This window comes from Manihot esculenta, chromosome 2 (assembly GCF_001659605.2).
Source record: "Manihot esculenta cultivar AM560-2 chromosome 2, M.esculenta_v8, whole genome shotgun sequence".
NCBI lineage: Eukaryota > Viridiplantae > Streptophyta > Magnoliopsida > Malpighiales > Euphorbiaceae > Manihot > Manihot esculenta.
In genome coordinates, this window is record NC_035162.2 from 11,308,600 (window position 1) to 11,331,167 (window position 22,568).

At 37.1% G+C, this 22,568-nt stretch overlaps 2 protein-coding genes and 1 pseudogene across 10 annotated transcripts; 2 read left to right on the forward strand and 1 right to left on the reverse strand.

Annotated features, from left to right (window-relative positions):
• The first annotated feature begins 1,463 nt into the window (after positions 1–1,463).
• On the forward strand, positions 1,464–11,594 carry LOC110609236 (protein ALTERED SEED GERMINATION 2). Of its 9 annotated transcripts, none has more exons than XR_002487002.2 (21): positions 1,467–1,749; positions 2,508–2,576; positions 2,948–3,025; positions 3,747–3,881; positions 3,971–4,078; positions 4,254–4,382; positions 5,308–5,423; positions 5,508–5,625; positions 5,839–5,944; positions 6,285–6,430; positions 6,532–6,699; positions 6,796–6,906; positions 7,574–7,685; positions 7,923–8,272; positions 8,888–8,978; positions 9,414–9,509; positions 9,603–9,673; positions 9,741–9,868; positions 10,490–10,610; positions 10,963–11,063; positions 11,220–11,594. XR_002487002.2 is itself a non-coding variant. In XM_021748677.2 (20 exons), the coding sequence occupies exons 1-19, from the start codon at positions 1,678–1,680 to the stop codon at positions 10,575–10,577; spliced, it is 2,292 nt and encodes a 763-aa protein (XP_021604369.1). In that variant the 5' UTR covers positions 1,467–1,677; the 3' UTR covers positions 10,578–10,610; positions 11,220–11,594. The 9 variants fall into 9 exon arrangements, 4 of the variants coding, with proteins under 4 accessions (XP_021604369.1, XP_021604370.1, XP_021604371.1 ...); XR_002487003.2 differs by having other exon boundaries at positions 10,490–10,606; XR_002487004.2 differs by having other exon boundaries at positions 10,496–10,610.
• A 1,802-nt stretch (positions 11,595–13,396) lies between these two features.
• LOC110608507 lies at positions 13,397–14,657 on the forward strand. The gene is made up of 2 exons (XM_021747752.2): positions 13,397–13,716; positions 13,839–14,657. Exons 1-2 carry the CDS (start codon positions 13,589–13,591, stop codon positions 14,239–14,241), a joined length of 531 nt encoding a protein of 176 aa, XP_021603444.1. The 5' UTR covers positions 13,397–13,588; the 3' UTR covers positions 14,242–14,657.
• Positions 14,658–20,240: 5,583 nt separating this feature from the next.
• LOC110608813 lies at positions 20,241–20,864 on the reverse strand (annotated as a pseudogene).
• Positions 20,865–22,568: the final 1,704 nt, after the last annotated feature.

Sequence of the window (22,568 nt, forward strand, 5' to 3'; positions counted from 1 at the left end):
TCAAATATTCAATATTAAATGAATAATTATATATTATTTTAGTAATAAAATAAATAAGATGATATATATTCGTACTAATATTTTTATATATTAACAATAATAGTTATACAAGTTTTTATCTGTAAATAAGATTATGGGAATAAATAAGATTTTTGTATTGGATTTATAAATCTAATTTCCTTTCAACTATAAGTAAAAATAACTTATCTTGATTTGAATATTAGCTTTTTGTTATGGTTGGGGATAAGTTTTCTCCACTAACCTCTTTTTGTTCTTATGGGTACCTTTCATATGGAGGGCATGTGAGACTTAGGTTATGCTTTTTTCATTGTGGAAGATTTTTAACTATTTCTCCTTTTATTGGTTATTCAGGGGTAATTTTGAAGCTTTTTGACCGGTTGTTGGAGTTTTTTTTGTTGGCTTCATTTTGAATTGGTTGTTGAGTCTTTTGAAAGTGAGGATGGTATTTGTGTGGAGATTTACTGGATTGAGGGTTTGTATTTGAGTTAAGTTGACGGGTCTTAAAATTTTATTTATTTTTTAAATATTTTGGATGGTGAAATCGTTAATACATCAAGTTTATTTGTCTTGGTATTGAATTTTATTTATAAAAGGTTTTGGATCATTGTATTTGAACCTAATGCAAAATATGAAAATTCAATAAAATTTTCATATGAATCCTATTATATCTATGAAATACTTTAATGAATTGATGTAAGTATCTTTATATTGTAAATGCAGTATGCTAGTTGAATCAAAGTGCCAGCCTGCAAATATGAATGTCAGACAATAATTTATAGGATTCCAAATGAAGAGATATGAGGAAGCAAGGAAATGCGGTTTGTGGACTTTAATGAAGGTGAAAAATGCGATGTCCCATAGAATATTAATATTTTTAAACTCAAATAATCATATTATAGAATGATTCTGAGAGAATTTCATCTTTTCCTTTTTAAATCTTACTTTGATATATTTTTTGTCAAATAATTATTTTATTAGAAACTAAAATATTACTTTACATTAAACTAAGCAACAAAATGTATAATTTTTTAATTTGAACTTTTTTAGCGACTTTTGATAATATTAAACAATTTCTTGTAGAACACAAATTAGAAAATAAGATATTTGGGCTTTGCGGATTCTAAAAGGCCCAAAATCTGTAAACCCAAATTCTTCAGAGCTTTTTTTTTCCCTTGGGCTGACATAGATCCAATCCAGTGGCCACTAAGGTCCCACAACCATGCATCTCCTTTTGAAAATGACATCCAACCGTTGATCATGAAATCGACGGTGCTTAATAGTTACGCAATACAGGCAAATCGAGTTCCTCATGTAGCAGAACCATTTCACCTGTGGAAGAAAGAAAAGTGTAGAAACTGATGACCAATGCACACGAAGGCCGAAGGTGAAGGTACCCACTAAATTAATTAATAAAAATTAATTAATGATAAAATGAAATTTCCCTCTTTATTATTGGCATAGCAGCAGTACAGCGCAAAGCCCCTTCTCCATAGGGAAAGTGCCACTGGCGTAGCTATTCTTGAGCATTACCATCGTCAAACCGACTCTGTAATTCACAACTATAACTCTGATCAGAGTGATCAATCAATCAATTCAATTTCGATCGAGATTGGGGTTTTGGGGAATTTCGCTGCAGCTTCAAGCAGTAGAAGAGAAATGGATTCTTACGGTTTTCACGACGGCAATATATATAATTTGCTGGAAAGCAGATACTTCCGCGCTCGCCATGTATTTTCTATTGCTGTTGTTTTTTTCTTTCAAGTATTCTTTCTTTATCTAATTAGAAATTTCAGGTTTTCTTTAATAATTTTTTTGGTTTTACGTGCTTGCGGTAAAGAATGTTAGGTTTTCAATTGCTTTTTCTGATTGAGATTGAAATTTGACATTGTTTATTGGGAGTTGGTCTTTGAGGTGGACTTAACGAAGTGCAACAGGATGCAAATGCCGTTTTGGCTGAAGCTAGCACTTTCGAACTGAGCTTATTGATTATTATTATTATTATTATCAGTTGAATAAGCTTCTCTGGTCATTGGTGGAGGGTAGTTGAAAAATCATAATTTGGCATTGGTCCTTAAGAATCCCGTTTTTTCGATACCTGTGTTTAAAGTTATATAAATGAAATATTAAAGAAAAGCGGTTGAAATTGAGGATTGGTGGCCAGAGAAGAAGAGACTTTATATACATGCAAGATTAGAGGCTGTATATTTTAATCTGTAAGACAATGCTCATTCACTAGGAAAGTAAAATTCAAATGCCATGATTTGTCTCCCATGTCAAGATCTAATGCACTCCCATTGAGTTCTCAAAGTTTTCATTTAGTCATTTCTCATAAATTAAGCAGGGAGAAGAGCTGGGATGTTTTGTCTTTTTTTTTTTTTGTCTTTATCATTTTGATTTTTAGAGGCAATGAGTGCTTTAACATTAGCACATGTAAGGATATGCTTCTTTTGGATTTATACAAAGAGATATGCTTTGTTGTTTTGTAGGACATCAATCACGGTTTACAAATGCATTCCTCGTTGATAAGGAGGCTCTCCCAGGAAAATGAATTGGAGGTTAGTCTAGATATGGATATTTAATGTTGGATTGCTGATATTACAGATTCAAGAAGTATATATTCATTTTTTTTTAAATATCTTCTCTCATTATTTTTCCCCCATGATTTCCGTACATCTTATATTGTTTAGATTAGGAAATATCTGCTTAAGTGGAACAGGGTATTGGCTTACAAAAGCTGGCTCATATATTATGTCAATCTGTCTACTTGTACACTAGTAGTAATATTGCCCTTGTCAAGAATAATCATTTTTCCTCATTGGTTGCTGAGTTTAGTCTTCATAAAATGTTTCATTTGTTACTCTTCAGACCACTAATTTCATTTCAAATAGAATTGTCATCTCAATATTTTTTTTCCCCTCTCTAACAGGGGCATCAGGGTTGCGTCAACTCTATAGCTTGGAATTCTACGGGGTCACTCTTGATTTCTGGATCAGATGACACTCGGGTATAATACTTCTAAAGTTCTAGTAAAACCTTTTCATGGATGGGTGGTTGCATGTGTGTTTTATGTCTTCTGTATGTTAAGTGTATTTCAAATTTTGTCACCTAAGACCTAATGATTTGGATTGCCTGCATAAAGACTGGTGTGTGGAAGTTAAATCTGCTCCTCTTGTCTGACTGATATGCATGTTCTCATTTTGTAGAACATTGCTGAACAAGTCCTATGTTCTATTAGTATTTTTCAATGATACAGTAAATACCTGATTGATTTCTTTGCAACTAATTTTCGATTAACGGTTGTGTTAAAAGTGGAGTATTCTTGTACTTCTTTTGGATTGTTGGTAAAAAACTTCATATTTTCTACTTTTTCATAACCTTGTCTATTTTATTCAAAAGAAGAAAAGGGTAAGTGTTTTTTTTTTGGCCTTATTTGGAAGGATGGTGAATATGGCTGTGATTCTGAATCAATATGGTTTGACAATGGCCATTGACATTTGGCTGAGGTTTACTTTACATGAAATTTTTATCTGCATTTTCTAATATTCTGTCAAAGCTAGATATCCTACTTTTTTCTCCTTTTTCTCTCGCATGCGTGCAGAGGCACTTCCACACACATGCACGCTGCACGTTGTGTTCTCATGATTATATGCATGTGTATGTGCACATAGGCACAAGAAATCAAATGATGGCAGTGTCAAATTTGGTAATGCTTCAATTGTCTGCAGATGAATATATGGAGCTATAATGGTCGAAAGCTATTGCATTCTATAGATACTGGGCATTCTGCAAACATATTCTGTACGAAGTTTATTCCTGAAACTTCGGATGAGCTTGTGGTATCTGGAGCTGGAGATGCAGAAGTAATGTTCTGATGAATTCAAGTTCTTTTGTGAATACTATCCATATAAAGTTAAATATTGGTAAAATTTGATTTTCTTTTTCTCCACAGGTTCGATTGTTTAATTTGTCTCGACTAAGTGGGATAGGTCCAGATGATAATGCCATTGCTCCGACAGCTGTGTATCAATGTCACACTAGAAGAGTAAAAAAATTAGCTGTAAGATCTTATCAGATATATGGCTAAGAGCCTAAGAAAGGGGATTTTTTTGGAGAGTAATATGAAAGCAAGAAAAACAAATTCCATTATTTTCTGATATTTGATACTGAAAAATAAATTTGTTTACTTGCTTTTTCTCCCCACTAACATCCATCCACTCTTATTGCATTGTCAGGTTGAAGTTGGAAATCCCAATGTGGTTTGGAGTGCAAGTGAAGATGGGACACTGAGACAGCATGACTTTCGGGAGGGTGCTTCTTGTCCACCAGCTGGATCTTCACCCCAAGAGTGCCGTAATGTTCTAGTAAGTTCAAAATAAATGTAGAATTTCTCCGCTTAATGTGCTGAGGATATGGTTTTCCTTCTGTATTAAAGCTCTGATAGTATTGCACTATCATATTCAATGATTGGTTGAGTCCCTTACAGTTTTATGTTTACCTTAACAAACTTGGAAAGCAACGCTATTTGTTACTTTATAGGTTTCAATTATTTGTGCATGATTTTTGCTTTTCTTTTACATGGCATCTCTCATTCTGTAATTACTGTGAGGCAATGTCAAATTTCTCGATCCTCAATTGTAGATTAACATATAAGATACTCGAAATTCACGTTTGTAGTAGTGTAGATCTTGGTTATAAGCTAAAATTCATTTTATATGCTTTTGTCAAATGCCACAAAAATGTCAAATAAAAGATTATTATAGCTGTAGGTCCCTTGGATCCCTGAGTTTGTAGTTTCCCATGTTTGGCAAAAGGTCGCCGGACTATGACGTGTCACATTTTGATTTTGAAGTTAAGTTGCAATGTTATGGTGCAATACACAACTTTTTCTGAAGTATTCGTCCATGATAGATCTGATCCATGCATAATATTATGAAATATGGATAAAAGTTTTGACCGCTACTTAGTATCGGTAATAGGTTCGAAACCCAACTTACCAAGAAACTTACTTATAGATATGTGATGTATCAAATTGGCTAGAATGCCATGAGCCTGTTCTTTGGAGCTGTAGATCTAGGCCACAAAGTTATAGAGCTTTCTTTGATCTTAGGTAAAATGAATCTCAAATATTATTAGTCGTTGCAGGTAGGCAGTTTTGAGTTCCTTGCAAGAATTTTATGAAGTTTGCTCGACTTATTTTTCTTCTGCATTTATGATTTTGGATGTCCTGTTTTTAAACTTTTTTCCCTCGTCAAGTATATAATCATCACATTTAGTATTTGATGTCAGCTTGACTTGCGTTGCGGGGCAAAGAGGTCATTACCTGATCCCCCTAGACAGACGCTTGCTTTAAAATCTTGTGACATCAGTGCCAGCCGGCCTCATCTGCTCCTAGTTGGTGGGAGGCAAGTCTAATGACCACATTACAGATCTTTTTAACTTTTGTTATCACTACTATGTCAACTAATCCCATTCTTGAATGTTAGCAGTGATGCCTTTGCTCGTCTATATGATAGAAGGATGCTGCCTCCTCTGACTTCCTGTCGGAAAAGGATGCCTCCACCTCCTTGTGTTAACTATTTCTGCCCAATGCATCTTTCTGAACGTGTGAGTTTTGAATTAATTATTTAATTGCTATTTTGTTGTTTGATTTCTTGAAGTTCACAATCATATTTTATGGTCTTATTTGGCTGACAACTAAGGGAAGGAGGAGGGAAAGAAAAAGGACATCTTGCTTATTAAGATGAATTAGAATGGATTCTTATTTATTTTCTAGAATCCTTATAGAAACGCTTAGTGTTCCTGCTCCCTCCCTTGCAGGGACGTTCAGGATTGCATCTAACTCACGTGACATTTAGTCCGAGTGGAGATGAGGTTCTACTTAGTTACAGTGGAGAGCATGTATACCTCATGAATGTAAATCATGGTATGCTTCTTCATCATTGGCTATGTTGTCATTATGTTTGTTCATTTTGAAGATCGTACCCTTCGTTTCTTTTACTTAAAGCTGTTACTATTACTGGACCTTGGTGTTGTATTTCCTTTGTAAATATTTAAATATGTCTGCATCCTATTCTACCAACCATGTGGTCTCTTCTGGTGTCCACTTTCAATTTTAAGTGACAGTTTAATGTATGATCTATTATATATTAAAACATGGATCCAATTGTGTGACAAAGTGATGTACCATTTCTAGTTTGTAGTATTCTTGGTTATATGAGCAAAGTTGATGAGATGATTTAATAAATCATTCTTGTGATTTGCAGCTGGAGGGGGTGCTATGCGATATGCTTCAGGTGATGCTTCAAAACTAATGACCTTCAATCCTATTCTCAATGGGCTAGAATTGCAACCACCACCATCTGTTGTCTACAAAGGCAGTCTTTGTTTCAAAAGCAATGTTGCTTCTGTGGTATACTTATTTATTTACTGTTGGTAAAAGTAATGCTGGTATTATTAAGCTTGGCACTGTTTCTTTGATTTTATATTTGCTAGTCTAATATGTTTCTACAGCTTGAAAAGTGTAGAAAGTTGGTTCAAATTGCTGAAAAATGCTTAGAGGGTTCAAATTATTACGAAGGAATTGAGGCTTGCAATGAAGTGTTGGATCGGTATGGTCATGATATTGGTCCTGCAATCAGGCACGATTGTCTCTGCACGCGTGCAGGGCTGTTGCTTAAGGTTTCTTGATAATTTGTTGTGATATGTGGTTTCTATTTCTTTTAATTAATATGCATTTCTAGTAATGTATTATTTACTTTTGCCTTTTGTTTTCAGAGGAAGTGGAAAAATGACGTTCACATGGCCATAAGAGATTGCTATAATGCTCGAAGAATAGACAGCTCTTCCTTTAGAGCCCTTTATTATATGTCTGAAGCTTTGTCACAGGTAATTCCATGGTATAAAATCATGATCTTTTTTTACCAAATATTCAACTGTTTCTAACAAATATAGGGGCAAATGGCACTAGTTAACCAAAATCTCTTCTGTCGTCTAATTCTCTTCAGTGGATATGGCACATTAAATTTATCTTGAGATGTGAAGTGCAGCAGTTTCTTTTCTCATCCTTATTTAATTTTTCTAGTGCATGTGTCCTTGGATCTTTTCCTGTTAACATTTTGGTATGGTCTGATACTATGATTAAATCCTGTTTTTTTTGGGACATCTAACAACATTATTTTGCATATATTTTTATTCTTCATCATTTTTGCTGACATCCTGGATCCCATGCCTTTTTTTTCTGATATGCTTATTTTGTGATTATTTTGTCTTAATCATATGTATCATGTAAACTTATGCATGGACAATGCAGTTTCTGGCGTTTCACTGGACCATTAAGATTCTGTTGCATTCTTTTCCTTTTTTTCCCCTTCTCCAGCATGTTGCTTTAAAGATTATATGGCATCTGTTTGCACATTGTCTATGAGGTATAAGTTCCAACTTAGAAGTTGGAACAAAACGGCAAGGGAACTTTAATGCAACTATGACGATGTTGAACTGACCTAATCGGTTTATTTTTGTCCATCATTACCTTATTATTATTAGCTTCTTGCAGTTGGGAAAATACAAAGAAGCTCTAGAGTTTGCTGTTGCCGCTCAATCTGTGGTCCCATCCAATATTGAAATTGCAGAATTGATAGATAACTTACAAAAGAATCTTGCTGCAGGTGTGTTGATTGCTAAGTCTTGTGCCTGCCTTTTTGTTCCTTCCCTGCCTCTTACTCGGTTGAATTGTCCCATTTATCAACTGATGAAACATTGTTGATTAATTGTACGGAATTATTATGTTGTTTGGAATAATTAGCATCTGGTATTAAAATAAACTCACTGTTTCACTGGAATAAATTACATCTTTTACATTTGATTTTATATATGTGCATCTAATTGTATATTTGCATGACCAGCTGAAGCAGAAAAAACTAATAAAGCAAATGATGGGCCTCTGAGGTCTGAATCTCATAGTGGAAGAGCATTGTCACTAAGTGACATACTTTATCGTTCAGAGGCTAACAGTGATGCTTCACAAGATGGTCCTACGTCTGAAAGAGAAGATTCTGACTATGATGAGGAATTGGAATTGGACTTTGAAACGTCAATATCAGGTGATGAAGGACGTGAAATTGAACCCAATACTCTTCACGGAAGTTTAAATTTGAGGATTCATCGAAGAGGTGATTCAACTCGAGAAACAAGTTGTGTAAATGGCTCCTGCGGATCACCTTCATCATCACAAAATGATCGGAAGCCTTATCAGGTTATATTTTGATCTTTTATAGAGGGCTTGATGCTGTTTTACATTAATCACCAAAATGGAATCACTTCATTTTTCAGTTTCTTACTTGCCCAACTGTTAGGTTGCTCTTTGGGAAAGATTATCTGAGATTTACCTTGTTTAGACAGGGTAGTCTGTAATGATTAGTTACTGGCCTCTTGAGAGTTGAGATTGACCTGTTGCTTAGTAACTAATCTGCCAGTAATAATGCAAAGCAGCAAGACCCTCAAATATGTATCTATTGTAAGACTCGGTGGAAAATGTATGAAAATAAAATACTGAAACAGTGAAACTGAATATCAGTTAGAGGGATAATTTAGCAAATAGACAATATTTGTCTTTCCAATTCTCTCTCTTCCTTTAGACTCTAAATCATTTATCTAGAATTCTTTGTCCACCTGCAAATTGTATATGCTTAGTTGTGCATGTGGTTTCATTAGATTTTGGATGGTTATGTTCTTGTGGTTGATATATGTATATGGTAATCCTTATTCTTGCTCTTGCAAGTTAAACTTTGCTTGTGGTATATATATGTAGTAATCCTTATTCTTGCTCTTGCTAGTTAAATTTTGCTTATGGTATATACTAACATTGCAGCCGGAGACAGTCATTGATATGAAGCAAAGATTTGTTGGCCACTGTAATGTTGGAACTGACATAAAGCAGGCCAGTTTTCTGGGCCAGAGAGGTACTTTATATATGCAAAACATACAAACACATAAACCATATTTGTATGATTACATGTACACTCCCAAGTCCCAAGCAGTACTCTTCTTTGTATCTTGATGCAATGATGCAAACAAGTATTTGGTTACCTTATTGTTAAGTCTAGCAAAATTAAACCAGAAAGAGAAAGAAACACTTTGGAAAGACGGGATTTTTCAATTTAACCATAAGGAATCACAATAACGTGAAGATGGATATACTGCCTGAGCTGGTCACGGTCTGTAGTGCTTGTATCCGCGTTTTATATGAACAATGTGTTTTTTGCACTCAATGCACTACATTCTGGCCGTTATGTGCATGGTTGGTAGATTGGTTGGGGTCATTGTGAATGTATCTTAAACTTTTATGTAATTTTTGACTTCTACTTGAGATTCGATCTATCATTATTGATTTTCAGGTGAGTATGTAGCGAGTGGAAGTGATGATGGTAGATGGTTTATTTGGGAAAAGCAAACTGGTAGACTAATAAAAATGCTGCTTGGAGATGAAGCTGGTAATCTTCTACCCCCCCCCCCCCCCCCCCTTTCTCTTGAATGTGTATGAGGTTTGACCTTCCTACTATTGATTTGTTTAACTCCCTCTACAGTTGTGAATTGTGTGCAGTGCCATCCATTTGATTGTGTTGTGGCTACAAGTGGTATTGACAACACGATAAAGGTGAGTTTGATGAAAATTCTTTTGGCTGCAGCATGGTGTAGTTTTCTAATTCTTTTAACGGTTCTAGATTTGGTCTCCAACTGCTTCTGTCCCATCAATCGTAACTGGAGGATCAGCTGGACCAGAAACTTCTAATGTGTTGGAAGCCATGGAAAGCAATCAGCATAGATTAAGCCATAATCGTGAAGTTATCCTGTAAGTCTAAAATTTCATACTTGCCTAAAAAATTTACTATTGATATATTTTAATCGTTATTTTGTTTGCTCTCACTCCCAGTAAAATTCAAGTTATATTAACACATATAGACCAAGCAAAACCCGAAAAAAGAAAAGTCAGACAGTAAACATGAATAGTTTTACGTGGTTTATTCCTTGCAGAAACAATCTTAGCTAGGAGCTTAAAATGCACAATATCCTTTTGAGTATGAGCCAGACTTGATTCTCTCTGCCTCTCTTCTTTTCCCCCTTTTAGGTTCATTGCAAACATGATTGAACGTTTATTTCATTGTGTTAGCTCAATTGGGTTCAGATTGGTTTTAAAGAAACAACGGTGTTGTATATTTTCAAATACAAGGTTCTATAATATATGTTAGTTTGATTTTCTTTTATTAGGTGAATTTGTGCATGATGTATTTTCAGCCTTTCATGCACCAGGCGGCTCTGCTCACTGACGCCAGTTGCATACCAACTTCCCTGTTCAATCTTTGATTGTAGGCCATGGCTTTGATCAAAGACTATTCCTTGTTATTTTAGAAGATATTTTTTAAAAGAAAAACTCCATACTATTCATTGTTTTTACGAGAATCTATTATGTTAGTTGCAGCCCCTTTGAACTTCTGGAGCGTTTTCGGATGCATGAATTTACTGAAGGAACTTTGCACCCTCTTGAGTGTGCACAGAGCTAAGCATAATCTGCCTTTATTGAAGAGTGCAGGCAGGTCTCTCTCTTTCTCTCTCTCTCTCTCTCATCTCATGCTCTTGGCCTCTGGGGAATATGTGTGACATCGTGCAATTAATTGACCATATTTATGGACCTTGGGCATAATTGCAATTTTCAATTTTTTAAAGTAACCATGCAAAATTTAATTGTAATATTTAATTGGCTGCCTTTCCATTTTAGAAAGAGCTATATATGATGATTTAAAGTGCTTTGAAACACCTATATAATTGATGGTTAGGATCTTGAAAACATGAAGTTAATTGCAAACTTGTAAGGGTATCTAATTCCCATGAATGAATTAATTGATTTGATGAGCCATTCACCTAGTAAGTTTGCCAATGCAATTGCAGAAATTCTGGAAGTCCTCGTCTTTGGTTGTCTCCCAACTTTAGCATATACTCTCTGCCTTTGATGCTCATCTGAGGATGTGTAATCTCAGTTTGAATTCCACGTATGTTGTAGAGCATTGGTTTTAGCAGGGAGTTGAATTATGATTTCATTGTTATGCATTTGCGGAACTATATCCCATTATTGGATGAATTGATAGATTTCATAACAAGGATGTTAAAATTTTCAAACTGATCGATTTCTATTATTGTCATTACAGATGGTATCTGGTGAATTATAAATGGAGTGGTATGTTTTGGTTCTGCAAAAGCTCAGGAAAGATACAGGAAGCCAATCTTTTATTGGTAGTAGGAAATTAGTTGACTGTGTAAAGGCTTGAGGTCCCTGAGAATAAGTAGCAATCCCAAATAAGTTGTTTCCATAGTTAAATTTTCTTGTAGAGCCTCAGTTACTTCTCTCTCTCTCTCTCTCTCTCTCTCTCTCTCCCACTTTTTTGTTTTTCTCCTTGATGCGAAAAAATCTGTTTGTTAATGTATTTGTTGAAAATGTTCCTGTACAGATGAGATTTTCTTCTGATGTAGATATCTTTATTTCAAATAGTTTTTATACTGAATAAATGCACTTTTGTATTCTACTTATCTTCTCTGGCACTGGGGTTAAGTTTCAGTTACAATTTCCCTGATTACGTTTTAATTGCTGTCTGCTTAAGGTAATCGGATGTAAGTCGAGAGTAGAGGGTTGGGCCAATTAGCAAAGTGCAAGACTGACAATAAAATTAAGATGGTGTGAGAAAGGGTGTAAAACTTATTAACTTTCTGGTGGGGATTTTATTTTAAGTAGGAAGAGATTCTCTTTTTTTCCATAAGATGCATAAACATGCCAGCAATGATATGGTGTGTGGTCTGTTCTTGTCCTTGCTTTGATTTTCTAACAACATTGTTATTGGGCAGTTAATATTCCTTGTTAGATTATCCTAGCTTTATTTATTTGGAAAGATTCAAGTTCAAATCATCACTCTCAGGTAACATGCTTTGAATTGTTAAATTGATAAGGTGGTGAGGGTGGACGGGAACCCCACTTTGACTAGTTCCACATTGATTCGTGTTGCTCATTTCTCATAATAAAATATTTATAAAAAAAATGTTTGTAAACACTCACTAACAGGAAACATGGTCTTTCTTTTAGTTGCTACATGATTGTAAGCCAGCTATTTGCCTCGCTTCTGGTTTCCTCGTCTTATTTCTGGCACAGCTTGTGATCAAATATCTTTTGTACTTTTATATAAAGCTGGAATGATCATATTTGAGGATTAGATAAGCAAATAAGAGAGAGAGAGAGAATTTTTTATTTATAAAGATTTTAGCTGAAAGTGATTATTACAGGTAATCTACTATATATATATATATATATTTTTTGGAGGCATTTTCGTAGGAATGTGTCTCAGATTATGAAGACTCTATAGAACCCAATATACTGTTAAAGATGCACCCTGTATTGGCCATGTGACATGAAGTGATATTCTAGTCCATGTGAATTGTTTATCTTCTTATTCCATTTCATTGTTGAGTGTCCTGATTTGTTAGCCCTTAGCAAATCAGGGATTCATTCTCTGTAAATGTTGGATCTTGAGAAACCAGGGCCAGCTGCTTTCTGACGTTTGTGGTTGAAGACTTTGGATATTGGAGCACCAATATCTTCTACCCATCAGCTTTATTGTAAAGCTTAGCATTGCATATTGCACTGTGTGTGGGTCTCATGTTTGCGAAACACGGCGATTGCATTGTGTGCAAGCAACAAATTTTTCTAGGTTTTTCTAGAAATCACCCCAATGAGACGTTTACGCTTCTGTGCAAGCATCCCCACTTCCCCAAGTGGGAAGAAATTTCCTTTCCTTTCCTTCCTTTCATTAAAACACATAACCACACGGGTCTCTCTCTTCCATCACCATATAACTTGGCTCACCTAAACCTAGATTGAATCAATCTTTGGCCAGCATTAAATATAGCTGTGTAAACGTATTGATCTCATTCCATGATTCCAATTAAATTAAGATTCTTTACGTGATGTGGGATCCAAACACTATACTCTATTGGTCACAATTGTTTTATTGCAAGGTGGTTGCTTTGATGCTTCATTTCTCTTTAATAAACATCTTTACTCCATTTTTATTTCCCAATTTATATTAGAGGAGTCTTCATTTGTCTACTCTTCAAATCTTCTTTACTTACCCATATCATTATATTTTATTAAACTAGATTTAGCTCATCTACCATTCCAAGATCTCTCTTTAATAATAATAATAATAATAATAATAATAATAATAATAATAATAATAATAATAATAATAATAATAATAATAATAATTTAATTGTTTGTTAACAACATTAAATTATGTAATTATCATTTAGGATAAAAAATGAATTATTATATTACTTTTGAAACGCGCCACGGGTCTCCTGATATCATATCCATATATAGTAATTAGCGTGTGCAATTAAACACCGGCCCCTCATGTCTTCTGGTTTCTTTATAAATTTCTGTGGCCGTCTCCCCAACTCATCGCCACTTCCCTCTCTCTCTCTCTCTCTCTCTCTCTCTCTCTCTCTCTCTCTCTGAAACAAAGCAAATATGACCACACCACCCAAAGGAGCCATTGCATCAGCACATCCAAGCCCTGAATGTTGCATGTGTGGAGATTGTGGCCTTTCTTATGAGCTTTTTCAGTGCAAGATTTGTCAATTCAGATCTCAGCACAGGTACCCATCTGCTATAAATTTATTTCATTATCAAAGTCTTTCTGGATTTTATCCATTTCAACGATCAAAATTCTTTGTGGTTATCAGTCTTGGAATTCTTTAACACACTGAAATTTTCACAGATACTGCAGTAATCTTTATCCCAAAGCTGAGTCCTACCAAGTCTGTAACTGGTGTCTCAGCCATGAAACCAAAGAAAAATCACAGACTTCTTCCAATTCATCATCATCAAACAAAAATACCAGCGAGGATGACAGCATCAAGAACACCCAGGACAAGAACAAAGCAGGTTTAAAGAGCCAAAGAGGTAGTCTTCAGCTGCAAATAAATAGCCCCATCAAGAAACAGAGGTCGCCAGAGAGATCACCGGTGACCAGAAGGAGACTCATCTCAAATGCTAAATTAGAAGAAAAGCTTATTAGAAGGACAAAATCAGAAGAGATATCAAACAACATTGGGATCACAAAGCAAGTTTTTAGAAATAAGGTGAGAAGGTATAAACTTCTGGATGAGGTTTCAAGCTGATATTGTTTTTCATATTCATCTCATAAGATGAGTTGATCTTGTGGTGGAAATTTTTGGTCCCAAAATTCCATGGAAATATGAGTTGCTTTCAAGTGTTGAATGATACCCAGTTGAGATAGACTGGAAATTAATGGATTGGAGACTCGATCTTCAACTTTTTCATCTTTTAATTCCGTGTTCTAAGCAATCTCCAAGTGTCAAAGCAACACACTGATCAAAAGTTGATGATTTACATCCACCAATCAGCATCATCATCAGCACCATAATGCCAATGCATATATATGGAACGTGCTGTAGCTAATCAGCTCGCGTTCTGTCACGTCGAGTGTAGTATACATGATAAAATTTTGATGGATTCGGTTGAAGTATTCCGTTTTGATATTTTCATAATTTGAAATAATTATTTTCTGTTTTCACTCTATTTTATTAAAATGGACACATTAGTGAGAAATCAAATAACAAAAATAATTTTATAGGCAAGCAATAATCTTTTTTTTTTTTTTGATTGGTTTGATTACTGAAATTTAGTGATTCTTAACGAGAAAATTATATTATTAACATAATTAAAATTAAGAAATATTAAATTATTAAAAAATCAAATTACAGGGTAAAGTATTTACAGCGATATGCGTCCATGAGTTGACTGTTGACCAAACTGAAAGTCCGACAAAAGCGTGACTTAGAGGTCAACTGAACTCCTATTTGTTGTGCTTTTCTTCATAAACTAGCACTGCTCCACATTCCCTCATTTTCCTTTTTTTTTTTCTTTAAAAAAATCAAAGAAAAAAAAGAATCTCATGAAGCTTGAAGGAGGAAATAGGTTAGATTCCTTGGAAAAAGCATAGAAGATGTGAAAATGGTGGTTAATTGCTTGGTCCGAAAGTATTGATATAACAACAAAAGTAAAAGAAGTCTTCTTCTCTTCTCATTGGGTAATTAATTTCTTTTTCATAATACTAAGCCCTATTTCACGCCATTAACATATAATAATGTGCGTGAGAGTGAGAGTAGGTTTAAGATTTTTTATATTATTATTTTTTTGGGTAAATTTTATATTATCATAATTATTAATTTATATAAAAAAATATAGAAAAAATAAGGTATATTAGTTGAAAGAATAATAAAGTAAACAAGATGCCTAGTTGAATTTGTCAGCTTTTCTCTTTCGACTATCGGAAGACATAAAGAATCGTGCTATATTTTGCGATTTTTTTTTATAATATTTGAATCTTTCGAATTATATATCATTTGATTTAATTAAACATATTAATTTTTTTAAATAATCAAAAATAAATTTAAAAAATTTAAATTATAACTCAAGAGATCAAACTGTGAATAAAATTAAAAGATAACAATTTGGAGTGTAATTTAATTTTTTTTTTTTAAATGAAAATTAAGAATTGAGAGAGTAAGATGCATTTACTATCAGACTAATTTTTATTGTAATTTGAATATTTTTGTATTGTATAATATGAGTAAAATTTTATATGAAATGATTATTCAAAATTCTTAACAGGCTTTTATAGTAGATCTGATCGATTATTTTTAGTATATTGTTAAATTCACTTTAGCAAAAGTCTTATCATTATGGGAAGTGTTAATTTGACTAAAAAATTAGGATTTGACCCATTAATATTGAAATGAATTCTAAAGTTTATATTTCTACACTATCGTTAAGGGAGGATAATATTTTGAGTTTGAACAATTGACAAGTGATTACACATGTTATTTTAATTAAATCAAATTAAAATCTAATTGAATTTGGCGAAAAGCTAATACAGCCATAGCTAGGGACGGAGGGAAGGTACGGCAAGGGGGCACCTGCCGTACCGGCGATCGGAAAATGTTTTGAAGGGGATGAAAGTGCCGCAGCGGCGCGGCGGTACCCTACCAAAGGGAAGCTTCTGACTCCGCCACTGGCCATAGCTGTATTATATGCTGAGTTATAAGTTTTGGTTTGAACCTCTAAACTCTATTATTCAGTTTGAGATTATTTTAGATTTTTCTACTTAGTATTTTGGATCTTAGAATAGCGTGTCGCGAGAGACTGATTAATTCGGGTGTAATTGAGCTGATATGATAATTTTTTAAAAATATTTTAATAAAATATTTTTTAAAAAAATAAAGTAATATGAGTGACAATATATTAAGAAATGGAATATAAAAGTTATTGTTTTGATATTAATTATATTTATTTAGCTCATATTAAAAATAATTATAGATATACTTTTTATAAATGAGTGCAATTTTTGTAAATTTTATTCAAAGCATACATCCAATCACTTTATAGATATTACATAATACAAAATACTACATGCTACCTAATTTGGCAATGTTCAAGTCTGCATCATGACATAAAAGAACATTCAACTCAAGAATTTCATATTAATTTAATTTAATTTATTTTTTTAATTATCTCATTTAGAATAAATAAATTTCATTTTTTTAATTTAAATAATTTTCATCATATATAAAAGTAAAATAATATCATATATATTATGAATTGAAAAATCAAATCCCTCATTTTTCAAAAAAAAAAAAAAAAGGAAAATTCAAGGCTTTGATTGCTCATGCATTACATGGAATTCATTGAATTGTATTGTTCTTGATAACTCTAAATCTCCTTGGGCTCCATATCCGATAGATCTGGTTCTCTCTCGTCCCCTGTTATATGGATTTGATTTCTTTTTGGGCTACAGCGGATGGGTCAAATGGGTCTCTCCATGTTCTATCTGAGGAAGGGACCTACAAAATAAGGAAAAATGGTCAAGGGTCCACCGGGATGCCCCAGCGGAGACCCTCCGACGTTCAAGTCAGGTTTCATGAATAAGAGTAGTATATCTAGGCAAGAGTTGCAGAGAAAATAAAAATGGAGTTAAGGAAGAAGGAGCAGGAGAGAGAGTCCATCCCTTGAAGGAGAAGACCCTCCAGTATATAGTGCTTTCCTGTCCTTTTCACTCAGGCCCGTACGTACGGTTGTGTCAGGCCCCTGCTCCATGCGTAACGGCCATTTAATGCTCTCCAGAGCTCATGCGGGTAGGGCTGGTGAGTGATTGAGCCTACTCCCTTATGGGGCTTGTGCTCATATCTGATCCGGATCGCCCTGGGTTGCTGGCCCAGGCTCGTGAAGTCGAGCCGCCTCTCGAGCGTATGATCTGATGGGCTTTGGACCTTTGGCCTTCTTTTGGACCCAACCTTACTCCTGGGCTAGGAAAGATCTGGAGGTTATCAATTGCCCCTTTACCTCCTCAGCAGTTATTCCATGACTGGTGAGGGGGTAAATACTTAGGCTTCACTAATGGCCGTGCAGCTTGAGAACGGCTCTTGTCAAAACGTCCTTTACTTGCCTTATTTCTTTATCCCTTTACCTTGGTGTTTAAATGTATGGCTATCTGGAGATGTGTATTTGATGATGAATGATATTTCACCTCGGCCTGTGCCTCATCATTATTTTCTACTCACGCTGTCTTCTAGTTTTGTCAACTTTACTTATTTGATGGACCTAGGCCGGCTCTACTGGGACTCTGCTGGTCGAACCAACCCGGGCTAAGAGCTCGGAGTCTGGTTAAGCTTCTGACTTGCGAGTTTCTCTTATTTTCATGAGGGTCTTTCTGTTTTAGGCTCACGATCGCGTCATTGATGCGAGCTCAGGAATATAATACCTTCTTCCTCTTGAGATAACCTTCTGGTAGTCGGTGTGGTTTGAGCTGTGAGCTCCACTGGGATAGAGTACTCGTTCTTTTGTTGTTTTCCTCTTCCTGGGTTATTCTTGCTGAACGTCTGTTTACTGTGAGTTAATCCGAGCTGTGAGCATGGTCCTTCGCCTTTGTTTATCCTTTTATGCGTTCCTGCATTTGTGGGCCTTTTCGTAGAGGGAGCTCGGTTCTCTGTTATTTCTTCTGTATTTAGCTTTATTCTACTTGAGTGTTTTCTTGTTGCGAGTTCATCCGAGCTGAGAGCTCGGTTCTTTGCTTTTCGCTTAGGCTTTTGTGCCTATAGCCTGTGATGGTGTCTATATCGCGAGCTCCGAAGTTCGGAATTTCACTTTCTTCACTTTGGTGCCCCGAGCTCTTTTGTGAAGTCGGACTTAATTTCTTGCTCTCTTGGTGAGCCTTATTCGGGCTGCCTATTGTGTTTACCAGTACCGAGCTCATTTTCTTGAGATCGTCATGGTGTTTTGACACTTTTGGCTGTTGTGTGAGATCAAAGTCTCTCTACCTGATGATTCGAGCTCCTTTGGGAGGTCGGAGTTTAGCTTTTTCATTTGTGGTCCCGTGCCCTAATCTTTTATGTGAGATCAGAACTATGTTCTTATGAGTTGTTTTTGCTTATAGCACCGGATGATCTTGGGGATTCCGGCCATTTTTGCTCCGGGAGATCTTTGAGATCTTCGCTGGTCTTCTGCCTCGGTGAGGTCTTCTGCCTCAGTGAGGCCTTCTGCCTCCGTGAGGTCTTCTGCCTCAGTGAGGTCTTCTGCCTCAGTGAGGTCTTCTGCCTCCGTAAGGTCTTCTGCCTCATTGAGGTCTTCTGCCTCATTGAGGTCTTCTGCCTCCGTGAGGTCTTCTGCCTCAGTGAGGTCTTCTGCCTCATTGAGGTCTTCTGCCTCATTGAGGTCTTCTGCCTCATTGAGGTCTTCTGTCTCATTGAGGTCTTCTGTCTCCGTGAGGTCTTCTGCCTCATTGAGGTCTTCTGCCTCCGTGAGGTCTTCTGCCTCATTGAGGTCTTCTGCCTCCGTGAGGTCTTCTGCCTCATTGAGGTCTTCTTGTGGCAGGACCTCACTGAGGTCTTCTTTGTCTCAGTGAGGTCTTCTACCTCTCTGAGATCTCTATATCTCAGTGAGGTCTTCTACCTCTCAGTGAGGTCTTCTGGTGCCAGGAGATCTTGGGGATCCTGGTCTTTATCCGGGAGATCTTGGGGATCCCAGTCTTCTACCTCCCTGAGATCTCTATATCTCAGGAAGGTCTCCAGGAGATCTTGGGGATCCTGGTCTTTATCCGGGAGATCTTGGGGATCCCGGTCTTCTACCTCCCTGAGATCTCTATATCTCAGGAAGGTCTCCAGGAGATCTTGGGGATCCTGGTCTTTATCTGGGAGATCTTGGGGATCCCGGTCTTCTACCTCCCTGAGATCTCTATATCTCAGTGAGGTCTTCTGGTGCCAGGAGATCTTGGGGATCCTGGTCTTTTACCTCCCTGAGATCTCTATATCTCAGTGAGGTCTCCAGGAGATCTTGGAGATCCTGGTCTTCATCCGGGAGATCTTGGGGATCCCGATCTTCTACCTCCAGGAGGTCTCTATGTCTCAAGGAGGTCTTCTGAAAGATTCAGGATTTTTCTGCAAAATAAGAGCTTGCACAGAGCGTATATAACGAGAATGCTCGTTGTTAGTTCAATAATATTCATCAATAAATAATATGTCGCACGAGACACTTTTACTCTATATTTCAGTTTTCAATGATGATGATTAATAATTAATTGCTTGCAGTATAGTGGATCGTGTGTAAGCTAATAAATCATTTATGATGGCATCGTTGTAATATTTGTAAAGAATTTGGATACTTGCCTCCCAGTGATCAAGAGCTACGTCGACCACTTTGGCATGGGTTGCGTGGGCGCGTCACTTTGCTCCAATCCCATCAAACTCGATCTTGAAAGATTGATATTTTTGGTATTTGGCCGACCTGCTCGATCGGTTGTTGTGCTCCACTAAATCCAAGTTCGAGATTTGCACCCGTCTTCAAGCTGGCCAACAGGGCCGAGCTCCTTTCAGTCTTGCTACTCTTACCGGCCGACCGACCCTTTCCCCCCAACTCATTTAATGAAGGGACAGAAGGAATAAACGGAACAGGGAAGAAGGAGACTTGTATCACCCATTTAACCTCCACATTCCTATACGGACGAAGTATCAAATCATAATTCTTATTGGATTTCACAGCAATTTGCGGACAGAGTGAAGAAAACGTTGAAGAGAATGATGTATTAAGATTTTCATCCCCCTTGTTATTTCTTCTTCTTCTTCTGGCCAATCACATACTTATAAAGCAAGCAATTGCCCTTAATAAAATCATTTAGGAAATAATTCGGGCAGGTCGGTGGAGGTTTGTGAAACGGCGGTCCCACCAACTCTCTCACTTTCTCGGGATTCTGAGGCATCAAAATATTAATGGCATCGTCCACACTCAGCTAAAACAACCCTTTCTCTGTGTCCTTCTTCCCCAAGCACACTCCCACGCATCCCAACACCACTCGCCCCATACGTTCCTTGAACCGTACCGCAATGCTGTAGGCCACGAAACCATCGTAACTTATCCCCATAAGATCCATATTGGTAACATTAAGCGCATCCATAAGAGCCCTGACGCACTGGGCCTAAAACGCCTTGGTCCTCTCAGGTCGGGTCGTGTAGGAATTGCCGAAGAATTGGAGGTCTGAGACGTAGACATTGAACTTGGACTTCAATTGAGGGACGAAGTAATTGAGTTGCGACATTGCATTGGCTCCGAAGCCGTGTATTAAAAGCAGCGTAGGCTTGGAGCGGACGTGAGTTTTGGGAACCCAGCAGTGCATGCCATCGTCGAGCTGGGTCCATCGCCGAGCTCGGTGCCATCGTCGAGCTGGGTCCATCGCCGAGCTCGGTGCCATCGTCGAGCTCGGTCCATCGCCGAGCTCGGTGCCATCGCCGAGCTCGGTGCCATCGCCGAGCTCGGTGCCATCGCCGAGCTCGGTGCCATCGCCGAGCTTGATTTCTTCATCCTTGGGAGGCGCACGTTATTGGAATATTCAAAAAGCAATTGTGACCCACGATCAACTTTTGTGCAGAAGAAAGAAGGTCAATGTCGGCGAAACTCAATTGCAGCTCTGATTTTATCCTTCCCCTCTTTCATAAGTAAGTCCCTGTCATTCTTGGAGTCTTGGAGTCGTATATACGACTAGGTGCCACGAACAAGAAGTTTCACCATCAAAACGAACATAAGAAAGATCTTCAAAATGCTTTCCCGTGACCAACTGAATCAACTCGAGCTGACGGGAAGTGAAACCATTTAGACAAAGAGCCGACCTCAACTTGTAAAATATAGTCTGGACCTAAAGTATTTTGAACGAGCTGGGATTTCGATAGGTTCATTCTCCATCTCCGATGCTTGAGGGGCGCTGCTCTGGAACCGAGTTGGATAGCCCTGAATCGTGTCTCATCCGACCTCATGCCTCATTCGACCTGAAATGTTAGTCCGACTTAGCCTATTTTTTATTTATTAATCTTCTTTCTAACCTGCTAACATGAGATTTCACAGCCGATCTGCCCCTCTCACCTTGACAATATATACACAGCCAACTCACAAAATATATATACCACTGATTCTTTTTTCTTTTTGTAGAAAAGATTAAAATCTATACTCATAGACAAGCATTTCGATTTGAAGTTTCACCTCGTCAGATCTCAAAGAAAAAGTTAGTAGTAATAAAATTTAATAAATGTTAAAATAAACAACGAGGGCAGGAAAATGAAGACTAAAAGACTGTCAAGATATTCGTGAACCAGCTGGGTCTTTCTTTTCAGCTAGGCTATTCAGCTGGGTTACTATAAATCTCCAGCTTTCTTTTCGTATAAACTTTCATACCTCCATGTGGATCTCAATGGGTGGATTTAGGAACTCCGGTGACGAAAATATCTCCTTCGTTCCCCACGGACGGCGCCATTTGATAACTCTAAATCTCCTTGGGCTCCATATCCGATAGATCTGGTTCTCCCTCGTCCCCTATTATATGGATTTGATTTCTTTTTGGGCTACAGCGGATGGGTCAAATGGGTCTCTCCATGTTCTATCTGAGGAAAGGACCTGCAAAATAAGGAAAAATGGTCAAGGGTCCACCGGGATGCCCCAGCGGAGACCCTCCGACGTTCAAGTCAGGTTTCATGAATAAGAGTAGTATATCTAGGCAAGAGTTGCAGAGAAAATAAAAATGGAGTTAAGGAAGAAGGAGCAGGAGAGAGAGTCCATCCCTTGAAGGAGAAGACCCTCCAGTATATAGTGCTTTCCTATCCTTTTCACTCAGGCCCGTACGTACGGTTGTGTCAGGCCCCTGCTCCATGCATAACGGCCATTTAATGCTCTCCAGAGCTCATGCGGGTAGGGCTGGTGAGTGATTGGGCCTACTTCCTTATGGGGCTTGTGCTCATATCTGATCCGGATCGCTCTGGGTTGTCGGCCCAGGCTCGTGAAGTCGAGCCGCCTCTCGAGCATATGATCTGATGGGTTTTGGACCTGTGACCTTCTTTTGGACCCAACCTTACTCCTGGACTAAGAAAGATCTGGAGGTTATCAGTTCTAA